The 22592-nt window shown below is 39.1% G+C and overlaps 3 protein-coding genes and 1 non-coding gene across 5 annotated transcripts; 1 reads left to right on the top strand and 3 right to left on the bottom strand.

Annotated features, from left to right (window-relative positions):
- Positions 1-353: 353 nt before the first annotated feature.
- On the bottom strand, positions 354-11142 carry LOC108436755. The gene is made up of 13 exons (XM_017713438.2): positions 10784-11142; positions 10354-10472; positions 9974-10274; positions 9695-9887; positions 9293-9581; positions 8093-8396; positions 6258-6444; positions 5935-6139; positions 4553-4865; positions 2816-2998; positions 1603-1753; positions 1081-1150; positions 354-716 (listed from the first exon to the last, which is right to left on the bottom strand). The coding sequence occupies exons 2-13, from the start codon at positions 10469-10471 to the stop codon at positions 391-393; spliced, it is 2640 nt and encodes an 879-aa protein (XP_017568927.1). The 5' UTR covers position 10472; positions 10784-11142; the 3' UTR covers positions 354-390.
- A 324-nt stretch (positions 11143-11466) lies between these two features.
- Positions 11467-12840, bottom strand: LOC108436754 (D-aminoacyl-tRNA deacylase 2). Its single transcript, XM_017713437.2, has 3 exons — positions 12581-12840; positions 12170-12239; positions 11467-12070 (listed from the first exon to the last, which is right to left on the bottom strand). The coding sequence occupies exons 1-3, from the start codon at positions 12698-12700 to the stop codon at positions 11745-11747; spliced, it is 516 nt and encodes a 171-aa protein (XP_017568926.1). The 5' UTR covers positions 12701-12840; the 3' UTR covers positions 11467-11744.
- Positions 12658-21789, top strand: nubpl (nucleotide binding protein-like). 2 transcript variants are annotated; one of them, XM_017713436.2, is made up of 11 exons: positions 12658-12786; positions 14655-14796; positions 16237-16271; positions 16376-16466; positions 16766-16805; positions 17000-17090; positions 17303-17396; positions 17890-17975; positions 18361-18481; positions 20264-20346; positions 20904-21789. In XM_017713436.2, the coding sequence occupies exons 2-11, from the start codon at positions 14697-14699 to the stop codon at positions 20964-20966; spliced, it is 804 nt and encodes a 267-aa protein (XP_017568925.1). In that variant the 5' UTR covers positions 12658-12786; positions 14655-14696; the 3' UTR covers positions 20967-21789. The 2 variants fall into 2 exon arrangements, with proteins under 2 accessions (XP_017568925.1, XP_017568924.1); XM_017713435.2 differs by lacking the exon at positions 12658-12786 and adding an exon at positions 12913-13261.
- On the bottom strand, positions 19416-19530 carry LOC119264199. Its single transcript, XR_005130860.1, has one exon. It is a non-coding gene; the product is annotated as a U5 spliceosomal RNA (small nuclear RNA).
- Positions 21790-22592: the final 803 nt, after the last annotated feature.

Genomic DNA, 22592 nt, shown 5'->3' with positions numbered 1-22592 from the left:
AAAGATCCTAAAATTGCTTGTTTTAATTGTAAGGGATAAAGAAAAATGCATGACATGGGATCTTTAAAGCAGAGATACTCAATTTCACTGTTTGAGCATGGACATCAAACTGTGTTGGACACTAAGCCTTACCTCAAATATAGTCAATCAGCCAAGACGTGGCATCAGACATTTCCTATTTTTTAGTTTGCACTCTAGCTAGGAGGAAAATGTAGCTAAGGATACTCTGCATAGCTGTGGTAAAAGCCATCATGATGCACATTCCACAAAATTATTTGGCTTACTTCTACTGAGAGAATCTAAATTCAAACATGGAAACAGAACATCAGAATGTGGCACAAAATCTTAGAAAATTTGGTAAAAATTGACTTTAATCCTGTAAATACAGGTTCAAAACTCAATTACATGAGTGAGTGGTCCACTGCTGTTAAGGTATATTGCTTGCATGTTTCCATACACTCCATGTCTGACCACTGCCCCAGCTTCGGAACACTTTGTGGATGCAGCCACCTCCTTCTCACACAGAGAGACGAAACGTTTGTAGAGATGGAGGCCTTTCCAACGCTCCACAGAGTCGTGGTGCTGCACTCGGCTGCCTTTCATCACCCCGGTCATAGTGTCTTGGGGAACAATCAGTACACTTCCTGGAACTTCCAGGATAGATAGATGCCTACCATTGCTGGTTGGGAAGAACTTTGCATTGAGCAAGGAGTTCACTGTAGAAATAGGACACCGTTACTCCATGAAGTCCGAGTGACGTGTCAAGCATGAAAATTCAATACACAGCGTCTATGCAGCAATCTGATATGCTAATACTCTTAAAGGTGCGCTTTTAGAACAAGCACTGGCCCTCGTTAATAGATTTCAAGACGCATGGACAAATATTAACCTGACAGAAGCAGATTTTAAAATAAGAACAGAACATTTGCTGGACCATAAAGGCAAATGAAAAAAGCTTTTCTAAGGTGCAAAAGCAGAAATTGTCTTCTAGAATAAACGTCCACATAGCCAATTCATTGTACATATTACTGAATGAACACAATATTACTTATCATTAGTTTGAGCTTTTTTCATACTCACCCATTTTTGGAATGATTTTCTCAGTGGCACCTTTATAAAAGCACACATAGATCACCATTCCCTCATGAATCTGTAAACAGGGCAAAATGACAATATTTCTCAATTGTCATTTCTGAGTCTACTAAACATGTTGTATGACGAAGAGGTACATGCAGGGAGTTTTGAGGCAAAACAGTCATTTTTTCCCCATTTTTGCCACTATTTTACCAGGATCAACATTGCATATAAAGACTTGTACAGGTTCACTTGTGGTTCTGAATAGTAAATAAAATGTCCATATCTGCATCCTATGCATTGTGACCTCTGGTTCCTATCATTTCCACTGTAAAGAGTCAGTAAGTGTCTCTACAATCATTTCACATCAAGCTACTCTGAATGATCATGTTCACATCTCAGTAAGTTCTGGAGAGATTTTGAAAAATGTGCAAAGTTCACCTCTAAGTCATGCTAAAGACTTCAACCTACTTAACATAAGGCCTGTAAATAAAAGGCATAGTGCACATGGAAAACTGTATAAAATACCTCCACCCATTCTGAGTCAGCATCAGCAGCTACTTGAGGCTTAACTTGCAGTAAGGCATGTGTGCATTGCTGAACAACAGTCCTCGCACTCAAACTGTAGTTTCTCCGCTCCTGTGCCAAATCCTCAGGTGACTGACGGGAACCACTGGAACTAGTGAGAAGCAAAAAGAAAGCATAAAAGCAGTAATCAACAGTACTGCCCGTAATTTTATATACAGTGTTTTCATAATTCTTAAAGTAGTGTTTTATAGTGTTTTATAATCCTTATCTTAGTGCATACAGTACCCACACACCCACCCACAATCTAAACCGCTTATCCTTCTGGGTCACATATGGTGCTACAACCTATCCCAGCAGTCATTGGGCGAAAGGCAGGATACACCCTGGATAGGTCACCAGTCCATCACAAGGCAGACACAAACATACACATTCACACCTAGGGGCAATTTAGCATCTCCAGTTGGCCTAACTGCTGCGATGGACTGGCGACCTATCCAGGGTGTATCCAGCCTTTCGCCCAATGACAGCTGGGAAAGGCTCCAGCACCCCCATGACCCAGAAGGAGAAGCGGCTTAGAAGATGATGTGAATTGGCCTGCATGTCTTTGGACTGTGGGAGGAAACCAGAGCAGCTGTGAAAACAGCCTGTGTTAAATGATTGTTTCTGTGATGTCATGAAAACCAAGATATTCACATACATCTGTTTACTCAGCCTACAGCAGTTTAACCCTGTGCATTCAGGCAGAAGTTATAAGCAGTGTTTCAGTCTGAACCTCTTTTTAAATGCACCACAATACAGGATAACAAGCTAAAACGAGATCATTTACATAGATCAGTCTTAAAGGCACAGTACCAACAGAGCCTGTTTAATTAGGAATAAAGAAATGTAAAGATGAAGACTGAAATCTGAAATAATTGTGATTTAGATACTGAAAACAGACAAACATCATGCAGGGACCTCAGGGAGAAAAACAAAATAAAAGAAAATTGTAAAATACGGACTTTTAAATTGTTTCAAATGTTTTGTTTTTACATTTGTTTTCCATATGCTGCTGTGTTTACTCAGTTTTACTGCCTTTTGTCCACTATATTATAGTATTATGTAATATAATATTTATAAACAATATCACACTGGCATATGGTTTTATGAATAATAATAAATCATATATAACAAGATGCTTCAAGCCAGCTGTTAACAGCACAGGATTGTATACCTTGTTACTGAATCAGTCCTTATGGTAACTGTTCCATCAGACGTGTTACTATCAGGTTGACACGAAGGGAGTCTCTTGGGCCCGGAGCTGATCACACACTGCTCCACAGCCACCTCTGAGATGGAGAGATGCAGGTCATTTTCAGTTGTCATTCTCCCATTCGTCTGGCCTGCCAGCCCCAAACTAAAATAGACCAAATGAACAGCAAGTCAGCAAAACATAGCATATAAATATGGCCACATGGAAACTGCTAAAAGCACCAAGTGCCAACAAGGAGTCAGTGTCATGTGTTGCAGAAATGCTGCAACGTGCATCACAGGGGTAGTTCCCCAGAAAATCTAATTTTACCACTGACAAAGCCAATTAGTTGTTGACAACTTGACTATGACAAAAGGTAAATGTTTTGATAGACAGTATATTTAAAAGCACTTCATAACGTTCTATAATGTACACATATGGATGGTCGTTCTCACAGATTGCAATACACTACAGAAAATGCTAGAGGCAATATGGCTTTTATTGCTTGTTGCACCAATGCTGTGACGGGGCAAAGTAAAACAAAATTGCAGAAGAGGAAATTGTTTGATTTGCAAATTAATCAAATAACAGATGACAGATGAATCAATTACAGTAATATTCATTGGTTGCAGTCCTATCGATCCAGCAAGACATGTTTGGTATCCAAAGAATGCTTCCATAGTTTTGCACTTGAGCTACGCACCTAATGTAGCATGTAGGTAATGGAAGTACACAAGTGTTCAAAAGTTTGGAATCACTTTACACATGATGTTTTGTTATTTTACATACAATAACTTCTACAATGCAGCGTGAAATACATTAAACTAGACAACAAAAAGTACATTTACATGTTGTAATCAATATTTTTATTTTTGCAGCAACAAGTAGTTTTTAAAGCTACTCTATTTAAGATGTGGGGATTTGGAAACCAGTCTGGTAGAAAATGCCTAAGCGCAGGCAACAGGTGGCAGAAAGGTTTGTAATGTCTGTTGTGCTATGGGCCCCTTACCTGATGACTACGAGCACGCTGAAAGAGAATTCAAAGAAAACTCCATCAAAACCTATTTAAGGATGTATCTACCGGGCGTGCAAGTCAATTATCTACTACTGTTAGAATATTTTCAGTGTAATGTTGATCTTGTATCTGAGACCTAAACATTGAGTCAGACCTTCCTTCTGACTCTGGCTTTGAAGGGTGACTCACAGCAGTTTTTTTTGTCTTGTGACTTGAGTATATTTCAGCTAAGCAATGAGTTTGCAGGCCAAATCTTTGTTGTAATTGAAAATAAGCAGTGGGGAATCCTCAAGATGATCTTATTAATTATTATTATTTTACTTTATATCATTATTTATAATAGCATAAGCCTTTGAAATTGCACAGGAAATTACACTTTATACATTCACCTGCCACCATACTGGTTTTAAATGACTGAAAACATGGATTTCAAACTTCTGATTTGTATTTGCATAACTAAAAAAAAACTTAAGTTGCAGCCACCTCAAGGCCTGAATTCTGTACATAATTAAAATAATAGATAACAGCTTGGTAACAGGCACTAGCTTTGATTACATGTTAGCTACTTTACTATTGTAATTCCAGCGTAAAACTAAAGATGCACAACAAATACTGTATGTCTGGGCTGATTGACGACATTTGAGGTAAGAAGGAAATGTGCACATTTGATTTTTAGCTAGCGTTTCTTTTAGATCAAGGCCAACCTGTATTGGTCCTCCATGGGCTCCAAAAGTTCAGTGACCTCAGGGCTTCCTGGGCTAGCACAAGGCTCTATGCCAGGAGGCTCTTCAGAGCCTGAACACTGGGGACAGCGCTGAATCCACAGCGCTACGTCTGCCTTCAAAGAGCCCCAGAAGAAGTGTCTGGAGATGAGCCTCAAGCATTTCTCAAATGCAAGATGGTTCATGTCATCGTGGTACACAGTGAGCGTGGACTGTACTTCCTCTTTGCTTCTCAGGACTCTGCGCCTCCCATGCTCCTGGATGCCTCTTCCAGATGTGTAGAACAGGAAGCCATCTGACATAGACAGAACGAATGAATTTAGTCAACACTGAATCAGGAACACATAAATGACAGAGAAATGGGGAATTTTCAAAACCTTTGCATAATTCAGTTGTTGAGATGCAAACTAAGTAATTCAGCGTGGTTTGAGTTTTGTTTGATGAGAAATGGTTCATTATAAGGAAAAATTTCTCATTTCAACTGTCATTTCTTTACAGTGGTGGTGAACCAGTGATCACAATGTCTATGACACAAATGGCACAAAGTTTCACTACTATACTGCTAGAAATACTACTATCCTGAGTTTTTATATGTAAAGTTAATCATGATTTAAATAGTGATAAATCTGAGACTTTTTTACCCGGCATGCAACTCGACCGTGAATGCAATGCCCTATCAAATGCAATGTCTCCGGGATCAGGCTGGTATTCATAACCATTTCATGTAATAGCATTCTGTGATTGAGCACTCTGTGACTTTCACCCCTGTTTCTGCAGTATCACCGCCATCACCATTCCCATACGGTTCTCTATTTCAGAGCCATTAAATACTTCAGATATCTGGCAACTGAGTTTTGGAAAAATGTTTGATTGCCTTTTAACAGCTTTAGCATGTTACACATTTCAAAAATACCTGAATTTTTATCAGGTACAGAAGGTAACACTGTCTTTACTAATCTTTTCATCCTATGAATACAACTATGAATAAGGTAAAATTCTGTTGTTTACTTGAGTGGATTAGGAGATGACAATATTCTTCTTTACGTCTGCAGGCAGCTATTATATTAAATGTTTATATAATCTGTAAATCGGTTTGTATATGATGGTCAATGCTCATAGCGCCATTCTTCATTTTAAACCAAAGCCTAGACCAATACAGATTTTCAATGACCACTGACTTTTACATTTAGTCCATGATTAGGCTTAATCCATGTCTAGAAAACCATCACATGATATTTTAGACATTAGCATTTTACTTGGGTGTAGAAAATATTTAATGATGTATTTAATATTTAATGTAAAGGCAAATAGGCCCCTTACTTATATGCACTTCATGAGCTGTTGACTACTACTAATGCACTCACCATGGATAGCAAATCTGGAGCAGAGTCTCCTGAAAGTGTTCTTCTCCACAGAGGTGAGTCCTGTTGGATAGCCTTTTCCATTCAAATATTTCCCAATGGCATCGTATTTGGAGAAAAAAGCATGCTGGGCACTCAAATCATCCTGTGTCTCGCAAGAAACACTCTTTTCATCCAAACCATAAGCAGAATCTTCACCTTCGTTGTCCTGTGAGGAAATATGCAGTCTGCGTTGTATATTAGCACCCAATGGGCATCGAGGATGGACTAGCACAGTATAACCCCAACCCAAATTATACACACAGCAAACACGAACAGTGGACTACCTGTGTGGTGCAGAGCAGCAGAGTGGGGACAGCGTGAGGCTTGAGGCAAACAGACGCTCCTGAATGGTCAAAACAGTCTTCGGTAAAATGAGTGGAACACACAACAGATCTGGGCCGTGGCTGCCAATTCACTCTGTGCAGGTTTCTGATCCACAGATTAAGTCGCTCCGGCTCATCAAATGGAAATCTGTGAAAACAACATGGGTTTCAAGATTAGTTACTGACATAATGTCAGAAAAGCTACCAGCCCGTATCATCGTTCACACTGAATTGCCCTCACTTTTTTGACATGGAGTTTGATGTAATATGTTAGCATATGTTAATGTTTTGAAATGTGCAGTTCACCTTCCAGTCCATACGGTCAATAAACAGAAACTAAGCTGCAAAACCAGCCTGCTTTGAAATCCATTCCGGCCTACAGTCGTTTAGTCCCACCCACAGCAAAGTTATAAGGAATATTCCAATATTGACTGCTATTTGAATACAAGGCAATCGACACAGAGGTTATTAATGTTAATCTTAAAGGCACAGTAACAAAATAAGCCTGTTTATTTCTAAGGAATAAAGAGAGGCTGGAAAATGGTCACATATAAATAAATTATGTTTGTATTTGATATGTAATCCCACAGAAACATAAGCGTATCTCAGGGAAAAAGGAATATACATGAAAAATGTACAATATGGGCCCTTCTGCAGATTTATCAGTGCTAAATTAGTTAAATCATTAAAAATAACAAATAAGACTTCCCACTCATTCAAATTAAGCCAATATTCCAACTTTCCCACTGTCAGCTGTTGAAGTCAATGTGGTTCATGTCCCTGCTCACAGTAACTAAAGTTCATCACACCAAACCATTGAAAACTGAATTAGTTGGGGTTTTTTCCTTAAAAAATTAAATAATAATTTATGAATAAATATTTTCCCACCTCTAAAACAGTCTTCTAGTTTTGATTACATCACTGGGCACCAGTCAGTGGAAAATATTAATGGTTTATATTTCCCATTTAGTCAAAACAAGACCTGTGTTCTGCTCAGAAATAACATCAACTTTTTAAGGAATCTCACACAGACTTGGTTATGACATTTTATCTAGACAAGGTATATTACACGGTATGTTAAATGGAAGCCATTTATTTTTATAGATAAGCAAGTCTATTTGATGGTTAACAGCTCAGTGCAGTTTGAAGCAAGTGCACGGTTTATGCACGTATTTTGCATTGCAACATTATAATTACAGAGATATAAGCTCCCATTACTTGTAGCTACAATGATCTCACTGCTCTGGAAAATCAGTTGAATCGTAATTTAAATTTGCTTAATTGTCTAATTAAATGAATGCTGATATTTTGCCAATGCTAAATTTGCTAAAGTTAGTGGTGCAAAGTTAAACCCATGAAAATGATAATAATGCTGTAATGCTAATGTCCACATCAGTAGCATTTTCAGATGAACTGTCACTCTAATACCATCAGGGTCCAAAAAAACAAGTATCTCCAAAGCAAATTCTTTATTTAATTTTGAAAGGAAGTTAATGTTAATAAAGAGATTTTATTTCAAGTCATTTTGAGCCATTTCTATTGCTCTATTCACCATAACGCTCACACATTGTAATAGGTATTAAAAGGTAAAAAAAATAAAAGGTAAAAATTATGGAAAAAAAAAAAAGAAAAAGGAGATAGATGTTTTCTTTTTGGACAGTGATTATGTACAGCTGAAGAATCAATGCTGCAAATATGTAAAAAGGAAACTGTGTCACAAAAAAATAACATTTCTATCCGCATGAAATTCCTCAACCTAAAGTTTTCAATTCATTCTAAAGTCACTTTTTTCTCACCGATGAAAGGTCAGGCCCAGCATCCTCTCCAAAGGCCCATTGTAGTTATTGCAGCTGTAAACAGCACAACGGTATTTTTGCGTTGCTTCATCCATCTCCATGCAGAACCGGCAATTGCCAATCCACTCCTCAATGTCTCTGGTGATAGTGCCCCAGTAAAAAAGCTCAGATATCGAGTTCAAACATCTTTTCAAACCAAAGTGTCCTCCTTTGTCATGGTGCTCCTTTAGCACATTAATGACTTCCTCTCTACTTCGAAGAACTCGGCGAAGCCTGGAACCATGGCGGTAATGCAAGACACCATCTAAGAATAAGAGACAACACTAAACAGTGATCTAACATGATAAACCAAATATTGAACACTGAACCAAATATTTTTGTGTTTGTCAACACTATTTGCAACTTTCTTTTTTTTTTTTTTTTAAATATAATAATGTATACCAAGCACTAACTCGTCCAGACAGTAAAGTGTAAATCTTTTCACTTTTTAAAGGCGCATTCTACTGATATGTCAAGATCTCTGCATAATTCAATTGTTGAGACGTAAACGACACATTCAGTGTAGAATCATTCATTGTAAAGAATTACTGACTTTTCTTTCATACTGTGCTCATTATAATAATAAGAGGTTGTGATGTCAACAGTGCAAATACAGCCGTTTTATTTACAATCTAAAACAACAGCCTACATGTCTTCTTTGGGAACTATTTTGGCTTACAACGCCCTATAATATTTTAGTTCAAGTGGTCTTTGTCATTCTTCAATCTAACTTAAATATAGTGGTAAATGAAATGTCACAACAGGCCAAAAGACGATCTCAAAACTCATAAACTCATCATAAAACAGTGTCTCAAACATCAGGTAGCACATTCATACGTATTTTATGTAACATCTTTTTGTGGGATAAGTTTTATAGGCATGAGACACTTTGGACATCTGGTTCCTGTAGGTTTCTCTTGAATGACACATTTCACATCAAACCACTCTAAATGACTTCATCTACATTTTAACTATGTTAAATATAAATTGTCCAGAAATTGTGAAAATGTTTGGAACTCATGGAATTCCCTTTAGCTTAATGAGATTCATGCTATCGGTCTTCCATCATCGCATGATCCCTTGCTTAAAATCACATGAATACCTTCCAATTGAGATCTGATTGATTTCTTTTCTTATCTGGTAAAAATGGCTTGAACTTACCCTGAAGACAGAAGCGTTTGGCACATCTCTTGACAGCATCTCTCCTGCAGTACGGCATACTGCTGTATACACCTGTGCGCAGGTATTTCTCCAAAGCATCGTATTTTCTGAAATAAGGCTCAGAAGTGGAGATCAGTAGGGGGCTGTTCATGCTGCTTCCGTTTGCGCTGGTCTGCACAGTGTGACCTTTGGAATATGGATGTTCAATATGGACCAAATCCTCATCTACCGAGGGGTGCTCATCCTCCACAGATTCCATGGAGTCATCCACCCAGCATTCATTACTGACCTGTTTTAGTAACAGAATGTAATAAACGGCATCTTCATGTAGTTGTGCATCAAATACTAGCATATCAGCACATATGAACGAAAACAAAATTACAGGTGTTAATTGCCACTGACCTCCTGTGGATATGCAGATGATTCAAGTGTGGGCACAGCATCACATTTAAGGAAAACTCTGTCTCCACTTCGTTCAAAGCTGTCCTCTGTGAAGTGTTTGGAACATATAGCTGATCTGCTGTGAATGGACCAGCGGTCCCTTTGAGCGAAGCTGATCCAACAGTTGAGTCTGCTTGGCTCGCCAAAAGGGAAGCTGTCAATAACATTAAATTTTGCATTATTTCAACATTTTTGTTCAAAATAATTTCCAAATGCTGATAATCCTGGCAGAATTCATACCGGTGAAAAGTGACTCCATCCTCATTGTCGACCAGCCCAGAGCTCTCACAGCCAGGGACAATGCACTGTAGGCGTATGATGGGATTGGAAGGATGGGAACAACCCTCACAATTGTCTATCCACTCAGTGATGTCTTTGGAGATGGAGCGCCAGTAATACAGATCAGACACAGCTTTCAGGCATCTCTTGCGGCCTGCATGATTTCGGTTGTTATGCTGCTCTACCAGTACTGCTCGTACCTCCTCTTCGCTGCGGAGCACCTTACGCTGACGTTTGCCATCTATGTACCAAAGAGCATCACCTACAAGAAGTATGATTTACTGTGGTTGTGTTAGCCAGGAGCAATTTATGAACTCATTCTCTGAAAAATGGCCACTCACCTGCCCAACGAAACTTCTTACAGCACCTTCTTAATACACCTTTAGAAGCTTTGTCATGTTGCGTGTATATCCCAAATCGAAGATACTTCTCAACTTCATCAAACCTGCTGAAGCTCATCCTTTAGATAGAAAAAGTTGACATTGATGTAAAACCTGATTTTCTGTGTAAGATGTGATGAACTGTAATTTTGCTGCATTTGAAGCTAAACTGTAAAGTGTTTTTACACCATTATTGTTTTGAATAAGACTAGAATCATGATTAAAGTACACTTTTGGCACACGTTAAACTCCCAACAACTTCTGACAGAAGTTTAGTCTTCTAACGTTACATAACCACAAAAGACACGCTAGCTGACTTTCAGTAGTCAAAGACAAACTCAACCGCTCCTACAACTTTCAATTTAAATCAGTTTCTGTTTTAACAACCTACCTCCTTAGATTCGTCGAGGCGAATAACAAGTTGAAATATTAATGTTAAGATATGACTTTATCGATATTTTTGCCGAGCAGCTTCAGCAAAACAAACGGCGCACATTTCTGAAGGGGACCATTTTTTGCGGTACATCAGGTTTGCCAAAAATTCCTTCATAATCCAGCGTTTTTACCGATTGGACGTATTTCCAAAGAAACGCTCTAAACCGTCAAACTTGATTAATGTCCATATGTAACTTTATAGCGTTTTACAGCCGCGTTGAACAGAAAAGAGCCTGAATTGTTCATTGAACTGTGCAGCAAGAAAAATCGACGTCGGAATTTTACGGAGCCCTGTACGTCACTTCCTACTGCCCTGTGCCAAAATAAAGGTAGCGAACGCTAAAAACTTAAATGTCACGACTAGTAAAAAAAAATATATATATATTAATGTCCATATGTAAAAAAATATATATATATTAATGTCCATATGTAACTTTATAGCGTTTTACAGCCGCGTTGAATATAATATAATATATATATAATAAATATATATATATATATATATATATATATATATATATATATATATATATATATATATATATTTTTTTTTTTTTTTTTTTTTTTTTTTTTTTTTTTTTTCTAGTAGGGCATCCACCCCGCACACAAGTTTTTTTAATGAAAAGTCTCAGACATATGCCATTTGTGAAAGGTGTATTTAGTTCATTTATTTCTTTATTCCTGAATCTTTGCGGCTGCTCTCAAGAGAACAATAGTAATTGATATACATACTTCTGTAATCACTTATACAGCATCATTCATTCAAGAAACAATGAAAAGTCACAAGAAACAACAAAGGAATTAATCAACTATAGCAAAAATAAATTTTTCATGTTCAACCAGGTTAAACGCTCTACTGAGATAAATGTCCTCTCACTGTTTGTCCATCAGCTAGAAGTAGGGACATTTCACAGCTCTTAAAACTCCATTAAATGAGTATAGGGTCCGTTTGTATCCAACTTCAGGACTTGTCTGTTACCGTATGTTCCGTGTTTGACCTCTGTACCAGCTTCACTACACTTGGTGGCCAAACTTAGTTCCTTCTCACAGTGAGCGACAAAGCTGGTGTACAGCTTCTGCCCATCGTCTTTGTCAATGTTGCCATGGTACTGCATGCGTTTACCCTTCGGTCTTCCTCCCAGTGTGGCTTGGGGTATAACGAGAACGCTGCCGGGTAAATCAAGGACTGAAGTATATGTCCCAGAATCTGTCTCACTCAGCTTCATGTTCAGCAGGGTGTTCACTGAGAAGACACAAGGAGGAGTTACAGCATGTCTTTTTCATGTAGTGTTTACACACGTCTCAGCACTGTGTGACATCCTCCCATAAGGAAGACCCATACCCATTTTAGGGACGATGTCTTCAGTCGCACCTTTGAAGAAGCAGACGTAGATAACCATTCCTCGGTTCATCTGTTTGAGGGGAAAAACAAACTCACTGACAGAATCTAAACTGTTCTGCGATTTTAGCTTTTAGAGCCATTAAACACTTCTGGTTTCTGGTTTTCACCGCCAATGTGAAAAATTACGAACCAGTAAATTTCACATCAAACCACTATGAATGACTCAGAAGACATTTTAACAATTTTATGACGCCATTTTTTGAACAACAGGTGGATTTCCCACTTGTTCGACCAGCTGTTGCCTGCACTTCTCCTCCCGCTGTGTTCGGGAAGGCACTTTCACTTCAGTCGAGATTCATTTATTGAATTTCACAATAGATTCAGACCCTGAAAGACTAATAATGCGTATACCTCGAGCCACTGAGCCTCGCAGTCCTCCTCAGGAGGTCTGACCTGCAGCCTGGCGTGCAGACACTGCTGGAGGAGCACCCGAGCCTTCACTGAACCCCCTGAAGACCCGCTGACCGCCATCACGACGCAGACACCGCTTCAGCGTCCACAGCTGACAGCGAGCAGGCAAACCGGAACGCGAAAAGCAGGATAATATTCCTGTTCCTGTGAGTTAGATTTCTCCCATAGAGCGTCCTGTAGAGCAGTGGGCTTCCAGGGATTGGAGGGCGCGTTTCCGTGTCTTAGCACGTCATCAAAAGTGGCCACCGTCGTGCGGCTCGGCTCGGCTCGGCGCGGCTCGGCTCGGCTCGGCTCGGCTCGCTGCGGGTTGCTCCGATGCCGTTTTCGTTTCATTCAGGCTTTGTTTTCTGGAGTTTATCCACTTTTCCGCCACACATGATCTGCAGAAGGCGACGATGAGCTGGCACAGCTAGCCGGTGCACCTGGAGGTGACCGCGTCACGCTCTTCTACCCGCTGAGCTGACGGCCGTGTAGCGGCGTTTTCTAAAAATGTCACTTTATCACAGCAGAAAGTTCGCCCAGCTGTGTAAACTCGCCTCGGCTAAAGCTGCCGCCGATCTACGGTCCAGTAATAGAAATGCTGGACCGCTTGCCGTGGTCTGTAAACATGTTCGCTTTAAGGTGAGTTAAAATCACCGTGTCCTCTGTTACCAGTGCTTAAAGGGCAACGCCACCAAATATTCCAAATTTCTACTTCATTGAATGGTTCAGATGGTTCACAGAAGAGGGGTGAGATAAAAAAAAATGCTTCGTTCGAGAGAAACTTCCCGAACCAGAATTGCTCGCAGTGGTGGTGATGGGAACCAGACGTCGGATCAGTTTAAAGCGCCATCACCATTCATTTGTTTTAACCCAGTCATGGGGAAGGGGTACATGCAGGAAGGAGGGGTGGGGAATATTAGAGGGGGATATGGTGGGTGGAGAATAATCAGAGGTGGATATGCATACCCCCCCACCCCACCCGATTTTCCACAGTTTTATCATCATCCTAGGTTCACTGGTGGTTTTGCTAAATATACTAGCTATATGTGTGTTGAAGACTTGGCAACCCCTGGTTCCGGTCACCACCACAACAACTTTATTTACAACGAATCATTTTACATCAAACCAATCTGATTGACATTGTTTACATCACAATGATGTAATTATGCAAGTTTGTGGAATTCCCCTTTAACCCTGTAAAAGGCCAGGGCCTGCATGTTTCTATATCCTAAGAATGGCTCAGCCAATTTGCACTGAAGTCACTGAATGATAAGCCTAATGCTGTACAGTGTCAGTAATCTTGGTAGATAAACCAAGCATAAAATATAATCTTGCGCAAACCTCATGAGTGAGTCTGTCTGTTAAAGAGTAATTTTTCAAGCAGTTCTGCATATTTCAATAATTTGACATATGAACAAAGTTTGTCAGAGTGGTTTGAATAAGTGGTGCATTTTAAAAGAATTTACCAGCTCAGTTTGGTTTACAGTGGTGATGACAGGAATCACCTGTCACAATTCAAATAGAGCAATTTTGTTTACTGTCCAAAATGACATGTGAACCTACACGTCTTTTTTACGTGTTATCGTGAAAAGGTAAAGTAGTTAAAGGTGAAAAGTTTTTTTTTATCAGGACTATTTTGCTTTACAAATCATTGCATGGATCCCTACGCCATTACGAATGTATTAAACAAAAATACCTTTTAGGACCAAATCTTATCTCAAAACTTTCAGAACAAATGTCTCGGGCATCAGGCATCATTAGAAGTAATCACTTAATGTAATAACTTATGTGGGGTAGCTTGAGACATCTTGTTCCTATCAGCCCCATTGTGAAAAATGTAACAGCATTCTTCCATAGTTTCTTAATCTTGGTACCAATTTAAGCTCAGAGGAGCCAATGTGCACCAGCAGGGGACAGTTTTGTTTCTGAATTTTTTAAACGTTGTAAGCTGCAGTTACACAGTACTTTCTCAAGTTTAAACTTTTTGTTGCTGCTAATGCTAATCTGGTCACGTGTCTTTGTCACTTGGTAGTCTTCAGGTGAGAGGGCACTGCAGGAAAGGCAGAAGGCACATATGGCACGAGGCTTACCCAAACAAAAACCCATAGCAGGTGTTAAAGAGGTCATCGTTGTTGCTTCAGGAAAAGGAGGTGTGGGAAAGTCTACAACAGCAGGTAATTTTCACCTGTCCTTACCAATAGAACATGTTTTTTTTATGCAAGATACACTATGTGGACACCTGATCATCACATTCTAAACCCATTGTCCCATTCAAAAACCAAGGGCATCAATGTGGAGTAACCAACCCCCAACCCCCCCTCCTCCCGTAACAGGCTCTGCTCTCCTGCAAAGGCTTTCCACAAGATTTTAGAGTGTATCTGTGGGAATTTTGTCCATTCAGTCAAAAGAGCATTTGTGATGTCAGGCACTGAGGATGGAAGAGAAGGCATTGCTTATAATCAGTGTTCCAGTTCATCCTAAAGGTGTCAGGGCTGTGCAGAAGTGTCGTCACACAATACTCATGAAACTATGCCTTTATGGACCTTGGTTTTTTACACAAGGGCCTAATCATGCTGGAAAAGAATATAATTGTGTAGAATGTTGTTGTATTCTGTAGCATTAACACTAACTTTCACTGGAACGAAGAGGCCTAACCTAAAACCAACATGGTTTGCTGCTTCATTGCTAACTGTTGTTGCTCCTAGAGGCTTCCATTTCATATTAACAGTGCTCACAGTTGACCAGAGCAGTTCTAGCAGGGCAGACGTTTCATTATATTTTTTTACATTACATTACATTTAGCAGACGTTTTTATCCAAAGCGACTTACAAATAATGAAGTACATAGAACAAACATAGTTAGGCCTTAAATGAGGCCAAAGGGTAATAGCGGGGTAGAGAAGGGAAGGAGGGCAAAAACTCATAAACTGACTTGTGGCAAATGTGGAATCCTGTGACAGTGCTATTGTTTAAACTCACTGAGCTCTTCATTATGACCCATTCTGCTGCCAGTGCTTGATTTTACAGGCTTGCTTGCAATGGGGGGCTATAATTAGGAGCAGTGTCTACATACTTGGCCATATTGTGAATGCTTTCATTTGGAAAGAAGGCTGCAGTAGTAGTGAATGTTTTTGCCTAAATCAAGAGTTTTTTTCACACTGCCAATATTATTAATATCCCAAATTCCCAAAGCCTTGTGGTTTTGGACTGACATTTAGGGCTGGTTCACTAAGGTCTTTCCCTTCATCAGTTGATTCCCAATCAGTCTCCCCTCATACTACCACCATACTTTGAAGACGCACTCCAAGCTCACAAAGTGCTACTTTGTACCTAACCACAAACAAAATGACAACTGTGACTTAACCTTGTTTCGGAAAAGGTAGTATGGTTCATATATGACTCCGTCATTTTTCTTGTAGAAACTCAAATTACAAAGATGTAATAAGGTAGGATTTACCTTATTTCTCTTTGAGCATTGTGCACAATCACATCAGAATGGCTCTCCTCAGTTTCACCTCGAAACTATCAAATCCAGACTTCGTTCCAGAAATCAGGACTGTGACTTCTTGCGGCTACTTTGTATCTGACCCAACATCTTTACATGTCTCTTCATAGTGAATCTTGCTCTTGGACTTATGGCGAATGATCAGGTAATAAAGAAACACCCTTTACAACATCCATATTAAACTCATTTTGCAACACATCTTATGAGCTGTGTGTGTTGTACCTCTTTGCTCTCAACTCTCTTCCACAGAGTAAACGAGTGGGTCTTTTAGATGCTGATGTTTATGGACCCTCAGTTCCAAAGCTGATGAACCTAAAAGGAAATCCAGAATTAACAGACAGTAGGTGATACAAAGTAGTAGTGTGGTTGCGTTTTTTAGGAATAAAAACATCAGCCAAGTGTTGTGGTATCCTCATTCATTTAAGAGAATCACAAAATTCTATTTTTGACTGTTTGCTCACTTTTAATATATAATATGTTATACATTTTATACAGTTGTATGCAAAACGTTTGAATACCTTTGGTCAAATGACATGTGTTGTAGCTTTTAGTGAAAATAAATGAACACGTTCTACAGGGTACAAGTGCAAACGTATGATGTTTGTTTTTTGCAAATCTGTCTTTGCTCTTTATTTTCAGACAACTTAATGAGACCTCTTATGAACTTTGGGATGCCTTGGTGAGTATGCAACATTAATCTCTTGAAACATGTGCTTATTTATCACTTATTAATGATCAGACTTTTTATTCAGTAACTTGTAATTATAATGTTATTATAATTATATAGAAACCAAAGTTTTTAAGGGGCGTTTGAAGTTAAATCAGTGTACAGTAAGTTTCGGTCTGACTGCCTGTCATCCTTACTTTGTTCAGTATGTCAATGGGCTTTCTGGTTGAAGATACTGCACCCATTGTGTGGAGAGGTCTGATGGTGATGTCAGCCATCGAGAAGCTTCTTAGACAGGTAAGAAGAAATTTGTCACATATGTTTAAAGTTGTGCATTATTTGCATTCAGCATGTGAATATAATGCAGTTATCTAAGAAAAGTAGAATGTAATATTTTGGACACAAGGTTGGTAATTTCTTGTTCATGCTGATGGTACGACTGTGATTTAGTTTGAAAATTTCAGAAGTTATATTTGTTGGACCTTCCTATTGTGTTAATTGGTGTTCAGGTAGACTGGGGGCTTTTGGATTACTTGGTAGTAGACATGCCACCTGGAACCGGGGATGTGCAACTCTCCATCACACAGAACATCCCAATAGCAGGTAAGTACAATTGTATTCTTTGTTCATAGATGTAACAGCTGATTTGTGTCCTCTGACCTATTTTAATTATAGTGGCTCTTGCTCTTATCCTGCTATACATGTCAGTAAAATAGGCCACTCATGACAAAATGACTAAAATAATAATGACCATAAAATGAACAAACAAAAGATGGCATTACTTCCATTATAGACTCCACTCATTTGGTCAAATTAAATATGGGGAAAAAAGAAATTTTCCAGGCAGCCATCCCAGATTCGGCCCTACAGATCAATAATTCAAGTTACTCAGAATGTCCATGCATAAGGTCAGCAGGAGTGCAGTAATAAAAATGATGATGCTTTTGGAACACATATCCTGCTGCTACTTTTGAGGTTTTGCAACAGCATAACATATTACTCCCAAAATCTAAAATCCAGAACTTCAAGTTGAATGATAGCCTAAATGATTCACTTTTTTCTTAGACTGATACTGTATGTCTAATTTTCTTCACAGGAGCTGTGATAGTGTCCACTCCCCAGGATATTGCTTTATTAGATGCACGCAGAGGTGCCGAAATGTTCCGCAAAGTTAATGTACCGGTGAGGCATGTTCAAAGCATCTGGGATGCATTTCTGATTGGAAAAAAACCTACTCCCCTTGTAAGCAGGGCTGAATTCCAGATGGTTTTGGCCTTTCAGGGGAACTTATTGTCAAATATTACCAAAAGAATAATTTGTGTTTGTGGCTCCCTGGGTAGAATTTGCTATTTCATCTTAATCCACATGTCTCTATCAACATTCAGTATCTAAATCTGTACAATAATCAGTATATCAAGAAGCTGTGCTTGATCTCAAAACAACGTTTAGCAAAATTAAGCTGGTACATTAATATGACACATTCTTACACAATAATGCAGTTATACTGTTATGATGGAATGTTTTAGTGTTTTACTTATATGTTAGTAACTGACCTTTTTTCTTGTAGGTGCTGGGCTTGGTTCAAAACATGAGTGTTTTCCAGTGTCCCCAGTGTAACCACCAGACACACATCTTTGGGTCAGATGGGGCTAGAGAATTGGCTCGTACTCTTGAAGTAGAGCTTCTTGGTATGATTTAAATTTTTCAAAGAGAGCTTAATGGGATAGATTCTGCCAGAAAAAAAACTCAGGTTATTCTCAGAATATTCTCATGAGATCTTAAGTGGTAGAGATTTTTAAATGGTGAAACTGGAGATTTTGACAGAAGTTTCTCAAGAGATGTGGCTTCTTGGATTGTTGGCCCAAAACTCTGAAACTCTATTCCTCTGAAAACTCTGCCCTTCCTTCTCCTCATTCAAAACACAGTTGAACTGGACACATAGTGCAATTGATGTGAAGCACTGTTCTTATGAAGAATCAAGAAAAAAATTGAGTGCTAGTAGCTCCCCCTTGTGGAGAAATAGCCTGCTAAACATTAGTGGGTTGGTGAGTGAGTGGGTCAGTGAATGTAAGGGTAGATTTGTTGGTGAGTTGTTGGATGAGTGAGAGGGTGGTTGGTGGGTGAAGTTGGTTGGTCGATTGGTGGGTGAATGAGTGAGTGAGTTGGTTGCTTGGTGGGTGAATGAGTGAGTGGGTTGGTAAGTGAGTGGGTGAGTTAAGTGAGTGTGTGAGTTGGTTGATAGGTGGGTAGGTTACTGAGTGGCTTGGTAAATGAGTGAGTGAGTGAGTGGGTTGGTAGGTGGGTTGGTTGGTAGGGGAGTGAGTGAGTGAGTTGGTAGATAGGTATATGGGTTGGTCGGTGGGTGAGTGAGTGGGTTGGTTGGTAGATGGTTATATGGGTTGGTAGATTAAGTTAAGATTAAGTGATTAAGTGACCCGTATTAGTCCCACAACGAGGAAATATCCCCTCCATGTTTAACGCATCCGTGCGGTGAAACACCACATACACACTAGTGAGCACACTTACCCGGAGCGATGGGCAGCGCTATACACAGCGCCCGGGGAGCAATTGGGGATTAGGAGCCATGCTCAAGTCATGTACTGTCAACTGCCCCAGAGATTTAGCTCTGCCATAGCAGAGCCTTCAAAAATGAGAAGAACTCGTCAACGTTCCCCTCTATGGAAATCTTTAGTAAAAGGCAAAAGATTTGTGCGTGAATGAAGTGAAACCTGAGCTTAAACCTGAGTTGGGTAGGTGAGTATGTGGGTTGGTTGGTGGGTGAGTTAATGAATGAGTGCGTTGGTAGATGGATATATGGGTTGGTAGGTGGGTGAGTGAGTAGTTTGGTTGGTAGGTGGGTATATGGGTTGGTAGATGGGTGAGTGAGTGACTGAGTATGTTGGTTGGTAGTTGGGTACATGGATGGGTTGGTAGGTGAGTGAATAATTGAGTGGGTTAGTAGGTAGGTGGGTATATGAGTTGGTAGGTGGGTGGGTGAGTGAGTGGATTGTTTAGAGAGGGGAGAGGTTCGCTTTCCTTACTGACTGCATATATTTACTCTTGTACTCGTTTAGCCTTGTGTTTGTACCTTCTGTGTTTTGGGTTATTTCTATAGTTTTATCATCTTTTAATGTTCCTCTAATTTGTTTTTTATTTTATAGTCTTTAGAGCCTTATTGACTGTTTATTGCCTTTTGTTTTCTTTCATTTGCTTTGCAATCGTGATTTGTGCTAATATTTTTGAGTTTTTTGTAAATCTCTGTACACTGAACTTGGGTAACTTGAGAGGCTCTTATGAATAAAATTTTCATCTTAATAATAATAATAATAATAATAATAATATGTTCTAATGTTATGTGATGTATTTGATATTAAATTATATTTCACGTATTAATGAAATTAGTCAACTATTAATTTGTCCTTTAAATTTGGGTAATTCAAGGTTACATGATTCCTCTGTTTTCTCTCTAGGGGACATTCCACTTCATCTCAACATTAGAGAGACATCAGACAAGGGTCAGCCTGTGGTTGTGTCCTCTCCTGACAGTCCTGAGGTGAGTGGATCAGGCCAGAGTGTTTTTCAGTTTTCTACAGAAATAGGGATGGCTTTTTAGAGCACAATTTCAAATGATTAGATCAAGTTACAATTGATAACTTCTAGTTTAAAATACATGTTTTTTTTGTTTTTTTGAAAACTCATCGAGGGCCTTGTTTTTTAATAGCTGCTGTAGGAGTGGTAGGTACTAAATTATGCCTTAACATATATATTTTATCTGATGAGACAGCTTTATTTATGTTGCAGAATCGTTCTATATGGTGAATACTCCCAATCTATTTTGTAGGTGATTCTATGTTATTATTTGAAAGTAGCTACAAGCTATTAGGACTGGTATTTTCATGTATGCACCACATTAATATGTATTTTTCAACACAGGAAGTACTGCATTTTGCCACTGAGAGCTCATAGAGCAGAGTAGTGATTATGCATTAATCTCAGTATACAGTGTTCAGTGTTAATATCTTTGTATTAATTGGATGTTTTAATTAATCAATTCACAGACTCTCTTCTCAGTGTATATTTCCAGTAACCTTGTGTAATAATCATGTTCAGGCTGAAGCATATAGAAGAATAGCCTCAGCAGTGGTGTGTCGTCTCACAGAGGAGTCCAGATGAATGACCTCCCTCAACAGTGGTAAAAATCATGATGGACTTAAGAAACCAGTTAGAGCAATCAGTGCTCCCCTGTCCTGAAATTTTAGAGGGTACTATTGCATGTACTTACTTAAAAATATTGTTTTTTTATGGTTTTTATTTAACTTTGTGTGGTGTTTAAGTTTAAGAAATCCCATAGGATGTTTACTATAGGCATATTTAAGTTTTTTAAAAGTACATGTCTTATACTGGGTAGTCATTGAAACTGTTTGTTCTTCAGTATGTCATAAACGTGGATGATTAGTATTCTAGTGTGAAATCCAGGGGAAATCCAGTTTGCTGAAGCTTGAGCCCATTCCAGTGCAGTTGCCTGCCAGTCCAGTTTACAGTTGGCCTCGACACGCCGGAGGAAAAGTGTAAGATTTCAGAGAAGATCCTGTGAGCCAAACTGAATGGACCACAAAGCAGATGGAATCTTAAATATTTCCAGCAAACTCCTAGTCAATCAGGCTTGTTGTCTGAAGTGATGAAGGAGCTAAACAGTATTTATGTTGAAGATTTATGATTTACTAGAGATCATTTTGAATTCTCACTGACAGTAAATATGTGATTTGAGTATTACCTTAAGTATACTCTTATCATTGGTTTAACAGTATTAACAATATTTCAACTCTGAGTTCTCATATATCACATTTCCCCAGTTTGTATAATAGCTGGAGTTTTTTTTAATCATTGTTCAGCTTCTCATAATCATCAGTGTACTTTACTATTAATACATAATCAAGATTTTGTATTTGATCTTTAGAAACAAAGCACAATTAAACTTGCTACGCAACCAGATTCATTCCTTATGTGCTCTTAATTCCAACACACAAAGAAATTAGAGAAATAGTTTGCAGATTGTGGATGTTGTTGCACCTTATAACCACTAGACTGCACCGTAACTGAAAATATAAGTTTACTTAGAGCTGCTGGGAGTTCCTCTCCTCTCAGAGCACCATCAAAATGAAAGCTTCTGTGATACTGATTATTAATTAAGGGTAGGATGGGACTGAGAGAATAGGCAGAAGTAAACACAAGGGCCTACAGAGGAACATAAGCTTTCTCTGCACCAAACCGGGCCACTTCCTGCATAGTTTGCTTGCTCCCTTGACTCGGCCGCAGCAGCTGTACTGCCTCTAGTTGCCAGACAGAGCGGCCTGTGATTCATCAGGTCAACAAAGCTGTTTTGCTTATCATTTCACATACTTCATTCTGTTCCTGGAAGACCAGCCATCAACTTACAGCTATATCTTGACTTCTATCCATGCACTTACAACAGGGTTTGTTTTCTGATAGGTCTCGAGATGAGAGTAGGCTGTGCAATGATGGTGTGTTTTGTTTGTTGGTGCAGTTTGCGGTCAGTAGAATGCTGCTTTTTAAAGGAAAACTCCCACATTTTTCAACCTAATTTCTGTTTGCTGCATCTGTAGCATTCGGTCAATTACCACATACTATAATTTGACATGCTTCCCTGTATTTAGTAAAAGAACAGAGACTGTATTGGATCAAAACACAGTTATAACAGAAGACAGTGGGCAGGTGCTGAACCAATAGTCTTGAGGGGCTAGATGTGATCTGGTAGGGGGACAAGCCCAAGAAAATTTG

This window comes from Pygocentrus nattereri, chromosome 10, assembly GCF_015220715.1.
Source record: "Pygocentrus nattereri isolate fPygNat1 chromosome 10, fPygNat1.pri, whole genome shotgun sequence".
NCBI classification, from domain to species: Eukaryota; Metazoa; Chordata; class Actinopteri; order Characiformes; family Serrasalmidae; genus Pygocentrus; species Pygocentrus nattereri.
The sequence above is the reverse complement of the archived record's forward strand: the minus strand, read 5'-3'. Positions and strand labels throughout refer to the sequence as shown.

Excerpts from the sequence above, each read along its gene's own strand:
- LOC108436755 (XM_017713438.2), bottom strand. The coding sequence starts at position 10,471 with ATGAGCTTCAGCAGGTTTGATGAAGTTGAGAAGTATCTTCGATTTGGG. Across the intron at positions 4,866-5,934 it reads CTCCAGATTTGCTATCCATG|ATGGCTTCCTGTTCTACACA; the intron begins GTGAGTGCATTA and ends TGTCTATGTCAG. Across the intron at positions 717-1,080 it reads GAAAATCATTCCAAAAATGG|TGAACTCCTTGCTCAATGCA; the intron begins GTGAGTATGAAA and ends CTATTTCTACAG.
- LOC108436754 (XM_017713437.2), bottom strand. The coding sequence starts at position 12,700 with ATGGCGGTCAGCGGGTCTTCAGGGGGTTCAGTGAAGGCTCGGGTGCTC. Across the intron at positions 12,240-12,580 it reads GCGAGGCTCAGTGGCTCGAG|ATGAACCGAGGAATGGTTAT; the intron begins GTATACGCATTA and ends CCCCTCAAACAG. Across the intron at positions 12,071-12,169 it reads AGACATCGTCCCTAAAATGG|TGAACACCCTGCTGAACATG; the intron begins GTATGGGTCTTC and ends GTGTCTTCTCAG.
- nubpl (XM_017713435.2), top strand. The coding sequence starts at position 13,130 with ATGTCACTTTATCACAGCAGAAAGTTCGCCCAGCTGTGTAAACTCGCC. Across the intron at positions 16,467-16,765 it reads AAATCCAGAATTAACAGACA|ACAACTTAATGAGACCTCTT; the intron begins GTAGGTGATACA and ends CTTTATTTTCAG. Across the intron at positions 17,397-17,889 it reads ACAGAACATCCCAATAGCAG|GAGCTGTGATAGTGTCCACT; the intron begins GTAAGTACAATT and ends TTTTCTTCACAG.